The sequence below is a fragment of the Primulina tabacum genome, chromosome 10, assembly GCF_025594145.1.
Source record: "Primulina tabacum isolate GXHZ01 chromosome 10, ASM2559414v2, whole genome shotgun sequence".
Lineage (NCBI taxonomy): Eukaryota > Viridiplantae > Streptophyta > Magnoliopsida > Lamiales > Gesneriaceae > Primulina > Primulina tabacum.
In genome coordinates this window covers 3,917,461-3,931,908 of record NC_134559.1, presented here as the reverse complement: position 1 = coordinate 3,931,908, position 14,448 = coordinate 3,917,461, and the positions used below count along the sequence as shown (strand labels likewise).

Sequence of the window (14,448 nt, the reverse complement as noted above, 5' to 3'; positions counted from 1 at the left end):
TTCACGTTTTTTATCCTCACTATTGACCAAATATATATATATATATATTATAAAAATAATTATTATTAATATTGAATGCATAAGTGGAATTATCTAGTTTTATTTCAATGAAAAATTATTTAAATCTAATGCTCATTTTAAAAAATAAATAAATATATTATTGTTTTATAATCTTGACTTTGTCTTGATCTTTGATTGAATGGCTGTCACTTAGAACAGATAGCAATGAGTTGATTTCTACGCCAGTTTCGAACTCTATTTTATATTATTTTATTTTCATTTTGTTAAATTCTCTAAAGAAATTTAATGATGGATATAATGTCATGAGAATCCAATAATATTTAGCTTTCATTTTGTATAGAAGTTGTGCAATGCCAATGTTCGATGTTTGAACAATACTAATTGCGCTGATGTATTTGGGTAATTTTTTACATTTGGATCCATTCATGTATTCATTCACTTACCAGAAAAGACACAATATCACATCGTTTTTTATCTGCAGTTGGTACATTCGAAAACTGGGGTCAAATGATATTTGTGGACCTTTTGGTCAGCACTCTTCGAAAGTTTTCGAATATTTTGAGGTGAATCTTCATATTCTGAAATACACAGTACTTTTCCTTGCTCAACTTGCTTGAAGATTATTCATGGATGTTTACTTTTGCGAATCATTAACAGGGTGTCTCTAAAATTAGAGACAATTACAATCCTGCAACATGGATGTTGGAGGTTACTTCAACTTCATCTGAAGCTGAACTTCGCGCAGACTTTGCTGACATTTACAAGAATTCTTCTTCATATGAGTGAGTTTCTATAGGCCACACAGTTAACGGGCTCTTGCATTAGTTATAAACCCAAGGACTCATTTCAGTGAGATTGCATATGATAGATTTTGCTAGCACCGACTTCGCGTCTCTTCTCCTTGGGATGTATCAAGCTGTAAAAGTTCAATTCTACGGAAACAATTTCGCATCCGTGTTTGCTCTAGAAAACTATTAGTCTAAACTACTACATAGTCCAATCGTACTACTACTATTGACAAATGACAAAAAATGTAACATTTAACATGATATAATATCTTATTTTAGCTCATCATATTTCTTAACTGTGAGTGATGAATCTGTTTTCTGTTGCCTTATATGTAGGACTAACAAAGAGCTTGTCGATCACCTTGGTAAACCACCTGCTCGTTCGAAAGATCTCCATTTTCCCACTCTCTACTCACAAAATTGGTGGTGGCAATTCAAATCTTGCCTGTGGAAGCAATACTGGTCTTATTGGAGAAGCCCTTCTTACAACTTGACGCGATCACTTCATATGCTTTTTGCTTCTTTTCTTTTCTAAGGGTTTACTTGGATTTCACCATAACCAATTACCTTTAGGGGTGTTGTTTTATTCTTTTACCCTATTTTTTTTGCTGCTTTATTTGCTATTTGTATAGGCAAACTCAACTTTCAGAGGAGGTAATCATTTGTATGACACCAACAAAAATGCATATTTTGTAAGAAGGATGATATTTTGTCCTTTAGATGTATCCTATAACATTTCAAGTTAGTATTTACTTATGCTATCCTTTGTATCAGCAAATGTTGAAAACGCTTCGGTACCAAATAGATTTTGTGTATTAAAAATGTAGATACTTTTGAAGGAACCAAACCATGATTCCATAAAAGTAGAATCACGATTGATGTATTAGTTTTTGTACCATAAATTTTAATATGATATTAACACAAAAACTTCTACGAGACTGTTTTATAGGTCAATTTTGTAAGACGGATTTTCGATCTGACATCAAATGTAAAGTTTACGGGGAGATTGGCGATCATGTCAAGATGTTATAAAAAGTAATACATCATAACTGTCTGAAACATAGAAAAAAAACATGCGAGGAAATTATAATAAATCCAATAACTTGAAACAATTCATTCATATGTGAACTATTCTTACATGCAACTGCTGACTCAAACTGTAATTTAAGTAGATAGCACACACATATTCCCTATACGGCATAACACAAAGCACACTGTGTTGCAAGAACACAAACAAAATGGGAAAAAAACGCAAGCTTACCTGAAAAACCAGTAGCAAATGTCTCGGGTTTAGTCTCGGGATTTTTCCCATTTGAGGGGCTTAACTACTTCCCATGTGAAGTCAGGTTCATCTCTTCCAAAATGTCCGTACGCGGCAGTTTTCAAGAACCTTCCGCCACCACCCCTCTTCAAATCCAAGTTAATCGAGATCATTCCAGGTCGGAAATCAAAATTTTCTTTCACAATTTTCAGGATTTCCTTGTCAGGGATCTTCCCCGTGCCATAAGTGTCAACAAAAACAGATAACGGCTCAGGCACACCGATCGCGTATGAGACTTGTACTATGCACCTGCGAGCAAGTCCATTAGCAACAATGCTCTTGGCAGCCTGCCTCACAATATATGCACCACTTCTGTCGACCTTGGTGGGGTCCTTTCCAGAGAAGGCACCACCCCCATGGGCGCCCCAACCACCATAGGTGTCAATATCCCGTGAGACCTGCGTCACCATGAGGGCCACCAATAACAAACCGACCAGATGGATTGAGGTGGAAAATCGTCTTCTCATCAAGATACTTCTCCAGGATGACTGGCTTGATGACATTCTCCTTGAGATCCTTGGCAATCTCGTCATTAGTAACCGTCTCATCATGCTGAGTCGAGATGAGAACCGTGTGTACCCTTATTGGAACCATTGCACCATTTTCATTGTAGTACTCCACTGTAACTTGAGTCTTGCCATCAGGTCTCAACCAGGGACATGTACCATCTTTGCACACTTCTGTCAGCCGAGCACCTAATTTAGTAGCAAGCACGTGGCTGAGAGGCATGTACTCGGGAGTCTCATCCGTGGCATAGCCAAACATATGTCCCTGGTCACCAGCAACAATCTCTTCAGGGCGTTTGGTCAGGTGACCGTGAATTCCTTGAGCAATATCGGGGCTTTGCTGCTCGATGTTAACTAGGACCTTGCACTTGTCAGCATCGAGACCAACGTCATCGGATGTGAATCCAATATTGCGGCATGTGGTGCGCACAATCTTCTCATAGTCTATGTCACCCTTTGTTGTGATTTCACCGAAGACCATTACCATGTTGGTCTTGGTACAAGTCTCACAAGCAACTTTGCTGTCAGGGTCTTGTTCCAGGCAGGCGTCGAGTACTGCATCAGATATCTGGTCGCAGAGCTTGTCGGGGTGGCCTTCGTTCACAGACTCAGAGGTAAACAAGAAGGTCTCCATTTCTAAACCTGGGTGGAAAAAATTCCAAATCCATCATTTTAGTCCTTGAAACAAGAAAAGTGGCAGTAAAAATCCAAATCGACACAGGAAAACCCGAGTCACTGACTCACTCGAGATATAAAACGTTGGGTTAAGATATCAATGTGAATATCTAAAGACTCCAAAAAGACAGATTCTACATTCCAACTGAGGTTTTCTTCGTTTAGCACCAAAATACGAAGATATACTGCACAACAGTTTATAGAATAAAGGGCATCGCCTTATTTTGAAATATTTGAAGCTATTTTAAATTTTTAACATGTCTTTAAGCCAGAAAGTCCCCGAGAATTTTTTTTTTTTTACTACGAAAAGCATGCTGAATAGTCAACTTATTGCAAGTTAGAATAGAATCCAGCGAACAAACCATAAGATAATTATAACAAGAACAATCAGAGAAATTCCTTTAATGAATTATTGCCCGCTAAACGAGCATATCGGGTGTTAAGATTGGAAATTGAACCTAACTCAACCACAAAAGTTAGCTCAAATGAGAGGATTGTCCAAGTCTATACATATAAATCTCGGGAACTATATCCAACCGATGTTAGACATCTTGACATACCCATTCATGCCCAGGAATGAACAACTTGAGACATTAACGGGTGGTCCAACTATAAGCAGTCCAATACAAAATGGTGAGCCTGAGCTACGATAACTTGTTAAGATTAGGTTAAGATATCAATGTGAATATCTAAAGACTCCAAAAAGACAGATTCTACATTCCAACAGAGGTTTTCTTCGTTTAGCACCAAAAAACGTTGGGTTAAGATAACTATAAGCAGTCCAATACAAAACGTTGGGTTAAGATATCAATGTGAATATCTAAAGACTCCAAAAAGACAGATTCTACATTCCAACTGAGGTTTTCTTCGTTTAGCACCAAAAAACCAAGATATACTGCACAACAGTTTATAGAATAAAGGGCATCGCCTTATTTTGAAATATTTGAAGCTATTTTAAATTTTTAACATGTCTTTAAGCCAGAATGTCCCCGAGAATCTTTTTTTTTTTTACTACGAAAAGCATGCTGAATAGTCAACTTATTGCAAGTTAGAATAGAATCCAGCGAACAAACCATAAGATAATTATAACAAGAACAATCAGAAATCCTTTAATGAAGGGTAATCAAAGCTTATTGCCCGCTAACGAGCATATTGGGTGTTAAGATTGGGACTTGGACCTAACTCAATCCAAAAGTTAGCTCAAGGGAGAGGATTGTCCAAGTCTATACATGCAACTCTCGAGAACTCTATCCAACTGATGTGAGACATCTTAACATACCCGTTCACACCCAGAAATGAACAATTAGAGACATTAACGGGTGGCCCAACTATAAGTTGTTCAATACAAAACGTCGAGCCTGAGCTACGATATCATGTTAAGATTAGGACTTGGACCTACCTCAACCTCCACAATCTAGCTAAAGAGGTGGATTGTCCAAGTCCATACATGTAACTTCCAGAAACTCTATCCAACCCTGGGACATCTTACCATCGTGCATAGATCTGAGTAGTTGAAGGGAGGAGAATAGTCCCTTATATGAATCATAATTAAGTAAACACTAAAGCGATGAAACTCGTCAGTAACTATCACTGACCAAACCTTCCAACCTTTAGAAGCAAAAACAAGTTCAGAACTTTCATATCTCGCAACTGTCTAATTCACATCTCGTTATAATTGCTAGACTTAACCAAAGAACTTGATAAAACAATTCAAGATCCATGAGTAGATCCCAAATCTAGTAGCAAAAGTTGGGATAAAAAGATCTATTAATTCTACTGGGAAACAAACATATTTACTCAACTATTTACAACATGAACTTAATTACCATGTCAAAAAGAACATTTTTAAAAGCATCAACACAATCAAGAAATTCTACACATACAGAGAAGCGGTGAATAACTCACTCAGAAGAAAACACTCAAATCAAAGCACATCAGCAAGAACAACATTAGCCATTTAGCCTAGACAAAACCCACGAATGGAATCCTCCACAAAGGCTAAAACTAACAACAAAAAACAAAGATTCACCAAACCTCCCGTGCCTTAGCAGATGGAACCAAGGACCGACAGAAGGGTGTTGCGAACTCTATCTCAATTGGGTACTTGGTACACCTTGATAGATGAAATGGCAAGCCTATTTATAGAAAAGATTACAATTCACAAGTCAATATGACTAAAGGGTGGCGACTGGGGACAAAGGTGGTGCGTTTTGGCCATGTTTTCACCGTCGGATGTGGTTTGGGAATTTGGGATTTTACGGGCAAGATCAACGGGAGTAAGTATATGGATGACGTTTCTGATATGGATTTGAACTTTGATCAACTTGTATGATACAAGAAAATTTTTGATACAAATTTATAATAAATTACATAATAATTTTAGTAATAGAAAAGGAGTTTGGCAGATGCAACTCATATGCTTATTATACTCGTTCACTTAGCACATGATAAGTGTGCTGAACGATGAATCATAATCATTTGTCAATACATCATGATTGAATAAATGATCATGATTCATCCGCTCAATATAGATAGCATGAACATGACCATCGGACAAAGGTTGTGTAATAAATATTTGATTGTTTATAGAATAATTTTAATGAACAGAGCAGTCGGTGTGTTTCATATTGGATCCCATGTTGCTATTTATACCGAAGGAGAGATATTATAGTTCTAGCTGATAAGATTTATGTGGCATTATAAAAACGATTTGATTTCATTTCATTTAAAAAATTATATTTATATAATTTATAAATAGCAAAATGGAATCAGTTGTTTTTATATTTAAAAAATAAAGCATTGTGGAAAAAATCTACTAACTTCTTATTTATTTTATATTTTGTTCTAAATTAGCAAAAAAGTTTGGTGGTATATATATAATATTATAAAATATTATATTATAAGTTAAAAGGCACAAAAAGCTTACCCAACTTCTTTAAATAAAATAATAAAGTCTATTGTGAGATGATATCACGATTTTTTATATGTGATACGGGTTTACAAGATCTATAATTATTGTAAAATTAATATTTTTTTGCATAAAAATTGATATTTTTCGTTAATTTAGTTAGATCAAAATCTATCACACAAAATTAACATATAAGATGATGTCACGATAATTTTTATGAAATAAAATAATATGATTTACGCCTGTTTGATACAACTTCAATTCAGCGTGGAACCTAAAATTTATGGTAGTGGATTTTATATTTATTTTCACGCACACCAACAGTTTCATTTTTATAATATATTTTGTTTTATTAGGATCTACACTACAAATATTTGTCTGAGGCTTGAGGTGGCTTGGCTCGTTTGATCTTGGGGCCGGAAACGATATTTGTCGAATTATGATCCGATGAGTTCATTTTTGGATTTTTTTTATTCCGATTTAGCTGACGATTCAAGCTAATCAACAAATGGAGCGATGGAGCCCCGCCGATACTGATCATCTCCCCCGATGAATCACACCGTACTGTCATATACATCACTTCCTACAGGAGCAATGGATGGGACTGCTGTTTACTCTTCTCATCTGTTGAGCCAACTGGAGGCTATTCTTGATACTCACCCTTGCATGTAAGCCATTTGATATTATGTAATGATTTCAGGGTAAATTCCATCGATTTCTCCAAGGTTTTTGCGAAAATGAAGTATCTTTTCACTATGCCATACTTGGCAAACTGGTGATGCTGCGCTGCTGGGTTTTTAGGAGGGTTGGATTCAGGTTATGGCCTTATGGGTAGGTGATTTAAAGGGAGAAGTAGGGAAAAAAGTGAAATATCTTTAAAAGAAATCGTAATTAAAATGGTAAATATTCATTTTCAAGTAGCAGTGCGGCGCTGAACGTCGCTCACGCCCTGATTTTTAGAATTCGTCTAGGCTGCAACAAGAAAAATTAGATATTTACCGCGTTTAGAACCCTGTCAATGAGACATTTGAAAAACTTACAAGGACGTGGATTGATCATAGTGATTAAAGTGTTATGCGTTGGACAAACTCCTGAAGGTAGATTTTTGTAATTTACCCTTTTACAAGAATACCCATATTTTTTCTTCTGCTATTGATCACAAATTAATCAACCAAAAGATACTCTGATCTATAAATTTTCTCAACTATTAAGACTGGTGGAAGCTGTCACCTTGTTTATTGCTGCAAGTTGACGAAGCATACATCTTTTAATAAGTTTTCGGAAACAAATAGATTATTGATTCAGATTTTGTATATTTATCGGCTTTTTTGTTATACTGTCTTCAGTTGTCATCTTTAAGTTCTTTTTATTGCGATCATGTAAATGGATCATTACTAAAATATTTTTATGTTGTTTGTGATATGAATGATATTTTATTCTTTCAGTGATGAATTGGGGTTTATTCATCCATCCCAATTTGCTGCACTGGATGAAGAGGCCAATGGTTCACCTGTATCAAAACCATCACATTTTCGTAATTCTGATACATTTTTTTGGAGTAATGGGCATAAGTTGGGTATATCAACACTTGCTCTATTTCCACTATATGGTGCTGCTAAAGATGCCTTCATGGATTCTTTTAGACGATATAAAATGTTATTAGACTCTCATGGACAGAACAACGAATCCTCAGATGTTAAAACATTGAAGTTCTCACAGTCTGACCTAGACATTGTGGAAAGTGAAGCGATGAGACACAGCAGGGTTCTTGTTCTGTTGAGCTGTGATTTTGGCACGGCGTGGAATTCCAGGTCTATTTTCTTCTGTTTGATGTCACTTGTGTTAATCTGAAAACCTAATTTCAAATTATGTCGACAAAAGGCAATCAAATTTCCGAGCTTCTTCTTGGTGATAGATATACTGAATGAAACCTGTTTATATCTCTTGCAATTTGTTGGATCTTCTGTAACCTGATGAAGCATGAATTGCTTTTCTGGAAAATGACATTAAGAAATTGGAAACTTCTGTTAGGTCAAGTGAATTATACTGATTTCTCCCTTAATTTTCTAAATAGTTCCAGAAGTGAGCATGATCTGTCCAAAGTTCTGTTTATTGCACTCTTCTGATTCCTGTTGGTTTTCTTTGTCAAAATTTTAGCTTATGTAGTTTCAACTTCATTGTTCACAACTGGGAATTGGAAGTTATTGTGATTGCAAGTAATTCAGTTTATATTGAAGGATTAATTTGCAAAGCGAGAGGAATGCCTTCCATATTCTCTACATTGAACAATATATAACTCAATTGTGATGCTAGTGGTTACTTTTAGAACCTCACATGTTGGATACATCTTGTGAAGTTTAGTTGAATTTGCAAAATGCCAAGTGAGTTCCTGTTGAATTTTTTCTCTCTCTTTTTGTGCCGTGAGGGAACTCCAAGTGAATCTTCTGGTCACCTAATCTCTTTGAAGGTTTAGTTTTGTAAAACAAAGCATTCAAAGAATTTATTGAATGTGTGTGTGATCTTAATTTGCCTTTACTTCCATCATGTACCTTCATGGTGATGTTCTAGCCTGAAGAGAGCAGTTGGCTTCTGTCGTTTGTGTCTTGCAACGTTCCACCCTCACTCAATTTTGTCATAGACAATATAATCTGTGTGCTTTTCTACTGGTAGGAAGTTGGTTATATTAAGGAAACAACAATTTCCATTGTTCATGGATGAACTACTGTTATCAACTTTGGTTCTCTCCTATGCACCGAAGAGTGAATGTGCTTGGAGCCACAGGTAGAGTACATCATTTCTACATAGCTGTGTGTTTGTGTGTACATTCTGTATGCTGTCTTATGCAGTCATAAATACCTCTCTGCATCTAGATGCTAAGACTAATTTGTGCATTCATATTTTGAGCCTACCTTGTAATGATGTTCACACTGGTAGGAGATGGGTGATCAAGATGATAGCAGACAAGTGTGCAAACCTGCAAGAGATCGTGGAAAGAGAATCTGTTTTAGTGAAAACTATAGCCGAGGTTTATTTCTTTCCAAAGTTTTGATTTACATCATAGAACATTGATATATGTGATATGTAATGATTTGTTTTCATGCATCCTCTGCATTAGGATTCTTTATAATGAGATTGTGGAAAGAGAATCTGTATTAGTGAAAACTATAGCCGAGGATTATTTCTTTCTAAAGTTGTGATTTACATCATATAACATTGATATATGTGATATATAATGATTTGTTTTCGTGCATCCTCTCCATTAGTATTCTTTTTAACATCTTATGTTTTTTGGTGGAGAAATGGTAAATTCTCACAGTTTACTTGTTTTCTTCTGTTTGTGCACTTGTTTCACCTTTCCATCTAACATGAAGATTTATCTTCAGCTGCTAATTTGTGGTGATACCTAAAATAACGCAGATTAACCGCTATGTTTTTTTTCCTTGGCTTATTTGGCATAGACATTGAGGATTTACTCTCTCCGGTCGTAGTAGAATCCACCTTTGATGATTGCCTATAACTTGGCATTTTACTAATTCTTATTCAAGGGCATTGTGTTGCTTTTTCCTGGTTGACATTACAGATTATAATTTCTACCTGATTTATTCATTTTTGTTGTAGAATTCAAAAATGAACTATCGTGCTTGGAATCACCGTTGCTGGTTAGTTTCCTACATGTCACATGCACAGGTTAGAATATTGTTGAGACACCTTAATGCTGATTGTCTTTTTTTTTATCTCATTGCATTGTGCAGAGTGCACGCACTCAGATTTTATTATGTAAACTAAAATTTTCTTTACCACATAATAGGTAATCTTCTTTTGTGGCTAGGAGAGAAGAGTGTAGTGTAGGCTTTGGTAGTTCCCATGTCTAAATAATCCCATAGCACTTCGACTGGCTCAACCGTTTCTTCTTTTCTCTTCCAAACTGAATTATGATTCCCTATTTGCACCTCTCTCCTCTATTTGTGCACCTTAAAAAATGATTTTCATGTCCCAAAATTTGTTTTTCCTGAATTATTGTAGTGTCCATCAGGTGATACTCGAGTTGCAAAATTCTCGAGAATGGACAGTGCTTCATGTTGCTGATAATTCTTGTTTGCATTACCAGACTGTAAGTTTCACACTTGTTGGCATATTTTCCTGATGTTGTGGACAAACTCTTTTTGAAATGTGAATAACTTCATGTGATTATATAATTGTGGAAAAGTTTATCTGGTCTCATTTCCTGGCTGTGTTCAAGTACTTAAAGTAAAAACTAATCAACATGTTCTTTTCTTGTGACATTTGTATATTTTCTATTGAAACCGTAGTGCCCAGCTCACATTACCAAGACTATCTAACAGGGTCTAGCTGTCAAAGTTTGTTGGCAGTGATACACATTTGATATAATAATGGAACTCCAGTGCCTCATTTAGCATTAAATTTCTTCTAGTTTTCAATATATTAGCATGAACCTGCATCACATGACTTAAGATAGAAAGAGATTCTCGTAGGAGTCCACTATCAATACCTTAGATGAAACCTTAGTTTGACGAAAGATCGAATGAACAAATATGCAGAATATCATGCTTGACCGGGATATCAAACCATACCTCTCTCTCCCATCTTTCTTGCTTCACTGGAATATCAAACCATACCCTTTATAGTCCCTCCTAATCAAGAATAACAGTGGAAAAAAACTATATTATCAAAGTCTTGTGTTTGTTCTATTACAATACCAAAAAATATTGTGGGAAAAACTTCCTAAAATGTTTTGCTTGATGCAGCGATTACTACTCCAGATGGTAGAGAATTTAAAAGATAACAACGGACCAGATACTTTCTCATGTGCAGAATTTCATCAAATGTGGAAGGTTTGGTGTTGCCTTTTTTACCTATTGCAAAGATTTCTCATGAAATTATTATATCTTTATAGCAATTATGGAGCACTAATCATTTGAAAAATGCCCAATCTTTATGGTCTGGCGAAAAGTTGAGAAGTTTGCTGTGTCAATCTTTCTTCCGATAAAAATAATGTCTTCAAATTAGTTTATGATCATCTAGAAAGTCTCGTACTCAACTTAATGATTTGTGTAGCATTGCAACTAGATAATTGTTTGGGGCACACTGAACAATATATGATATACTGTTGATCTGATTTACATGTTTGGTTTAAGAAAGTGATGGGTTAAGCTTTATAGAATTCATTATCATTGGCTTGCTTGATGATCATGTAATTGTTTCATGTTATAGTATTACTATGGGTTTATCTATATTTTGAAGTTGTCTATCTTTTTCTCATGAACTTCTTAAATCTAATTCTCTATTTCATTTGGCATACTATATTATAGGAGGAGCTGCACTGGAATGAGTTGTTGATAAGGCGTTATTTCGGAAGAGAGGTATGCCTGTCACTAATGTTTTTTTGAACTCAAATGGCTCTCAGAACTTACAGAAACAATTACTCGAATTTATATTGTTTCAATCCAGATGAACTCGTAGGTCGATTCTTTTCTCAATTTCTGACTCGCCATGTCAGGACTGTTATGGTTTTGTAATATATTAAGATAGTAGAACTATGTAGACATCAGATTTCTTTTTAAAGGTAAATCCAACTTTATTCAAAGTTTAAAAACAAAATAGGAGGGAGACTAGACCAAAACCTATCAATAACTAAAATACAAATCCGAACAAGATTATTAAGCGAACTAGGAGGTGACAAGGACAACCAGATATCACTAAGTTATCCTGGAAGAAGTATGGACACCATATCCAATAAAGGCTGAAAACTCTTTGATGTGGCCGAAAAGAATATTCTCCGAGTCTAAATGAAACCATCTTTCATCGATGCTGACTCCAATTAACTGAAAGGCTCTAATTGGGTTAACGTGATCTAGAAGAATACCATCTATGGAAAATTCGCCTGGACTCCCATGAGAGAAACCGTCCATTTTAAGTTTAAACGAGCCAGAATCTGGTTTTGCTCATCTAATAATCATTGTAACCCGTGTAATCCTTTCAATAGCAAGTGAGATTAATATCTGTCCAATGTTCAAATTTGTATGTTCATGAATCAGCGCATAGAAAGACAACATTTATAAGCATTGACTTGTTGACTTGTCGGATGCTTTATATGAGTTCATTTCGGGCTTGCCCTGCACTTCTATCTACGTTTGCCCTTTGAATTGCTATTTTGTTACAAGCAAGGGGAATAAAGACAGTTGATTGCTGAACCCTAGACAAGAACATATATATTATTGATGCCCTAAGTCGTCAGGAAAGTATGATCGATACCCTGTGACAGTTGAGATTGCTAGTTGTAGTTTTGAAAATGCTTGCTCTCTCGATGGTTTTAAAATGCAGAAAGTTCCACGCAGAGTTTTTCTTTTGTGGTTGGAGATGGCAACTATTTTCCATTAAAAAATAGCTAGGCTGTAGGTTTTCTTTTACCCAAATTGTCTCCTCGACACTTGAATCTCTCTAAAGAGGAAAATACTACCTAATTTCTGTACTGCCTTTTACCCGGATAAGGTTGTTAATGTTTGTTTTCTGATATGTGTTTTTTCCAAGGGTTTATGGCTTCACCGTCGCTTCCTCTCGCTGTTTTGGATGGAACATTTGACATCTGGCAGTCAAAATATAAATAGTCATTCTTTGTGCAAAAGTTCTGAGAATGATGACATCTTCATGTTTATAAATGCTGAATTAAAGCTACTCGGTCATTGCACAATCATCCCCGATAATGTGTTTGAGGATTATGAGGCGCAGGCAGTTCATCCTGCCACCTATATCATGTGGCTTGCAAAGGTAAATTGATTTTTGCTAGTGTCTGATATCTAATATGTATATTCTTTTTCTCATCACCATAATCATTCACTCTTTTCTGCCGATGGTTATTAAGCAAATGCCCACGCCCTTTGGGATCGAACTTAGGAACAGTTCACTATATGGGGCACTCGAGACATCACTCAAGAAAACTGGAAAGAGTTTCCTTTTGGAATCTGTGGCCGCAAATTGTGTCAGCATACAATCATTGAACTGAGGAACCTGTTGCATGATAATAGCGATTGGTTTAACCCCATGTACAATGATTTAAGATTGTGTTGTTTGAAAGATTGGGATGTATCGGTTCAAAGAAATCCACATGCATCTCTTCAATGGATTAGGCAGGAAATGGTTCTGTTGATGGGAAATTTTCGGTTCCAGCCGACGGCGTTGCTATTTTCGTGTTGCCTACACAAAAATGAGTTGTAGCATAGGTTGCTTTTAAGTGGGTTGCAAAATTAGAGAGCACTAATTTTTTTGTTATAAATTCAACAAAAAAATGATACAAGTACGCCAAATTTAATGATACTTTTCTAGATATTGAACTCCAAAGGATTTAGGTTCTGCAGCATATCCTACAAAGGGTGCAAAGTTCTCCGCCATCCAAATCTCTTATTAATTGTTTTTTTTTTTTATGTACTCGTTAATTAGTTTGTGTATTGTTTATTTGGTTTGTCGATGACAAATTTGAAAATTAACTGACATTTAGGAAATGTGTTAAGTGAAATAATTGTTCATATTGAGTAAGACAATCGAAACGTGGTGTTTGAGCTGCTGTACGATTTAAAATGTTCGAGTTATACTGTAATCATCAAATTTAGTTTTTAGTAAAGCGACAAACGTTCAGTCCTACAATTGATATCAAAGATAAGGTAACGAGTTCGATTCTTATTAATTGTAATGAATACAATTATTGAGAGGGAGATTATTGGATATTAAAAACAACAATCTTTTTCATACATGTATTACATAAGCACACATTCCTGGTTAATGAAAAAAAGTAAATCGATATGGACAATCCATGTTGTTTCTAAACTAAAATATCAATTAGTTAAGTTATCGAGACTAAACAGATATCGTTAACTCGTTTTCAACCCAAATCTGTGGTACAACTCTATATATCTTCAACTCAGCCAAAAATATTCCAAACATGTCGGATAATCATCATCCCGAACATGTTATAACTCGACATTGAATTTGAATTCAATGGAATGGAAATATGTACTTAAGAGACCGAGCTTCTAATCAGTTGATCTCCCACGATACCCTTTCCGGTAAACTAGGGTTCCCCAAAAAATTTGTACATCCACTATTGGTATAACTAAATCATTAGTTATGTATAATAAAGCTGAGTGGTCAACAAGGCAGCTACCGCCTACCAGCTTTATTGGTCAGTAGATCTAAAAGAATATTATTGTACATCAA

General features: G+C 35.6%; 2 protein-coding genes and 1 pseudogene across 2 annotated transcripts in view; 2 read left to right on the top strand and 1 right to left on the bottom strand.

Moving 5' to 3' along the window:
• The window catches only part of LOC142505339 (ADP-ribosylation factor-like), a 49,246-nt gene that overhangs the window by 6,816 nt on the left and 27,982 nt on the right, over nt 1-14,448 (top strand). The gene's annotated exons all lie outside the window — the stretch shown is intronic.
• LOC142505116 (S-adenosylmethionine synthase 1-like) lies at nt 1,900-5,491 on the bottom strand (annotated as a pseudogene).
• On the top strand, nt 6,582-13,689 carry LOC142505158 (uncharacterized). The gene is made up of 10 exons (XM_075618013.1): nt 6,582-6,887; nt 7,665-8,030; nt 8,890-9,000; nt 9,154-9,244; nt 9,838-9,906; nt 10,253-10,330; nt 10,986-11,072; nt 11,550-11,600; nt 12,769-13,005; nt 13,100-13,689. The coding sequence occupies exons 1-10, from the start codon at nt 6,769-6,771 to the stop codon at nt 13,238-13,240; spliced, it is 1,350 nt and encodes a 449-aa protein (XP_075474128.1). The 5' UTR covers nt 6,582-6,768; the 3' UTR covers nt 13,241-13,689.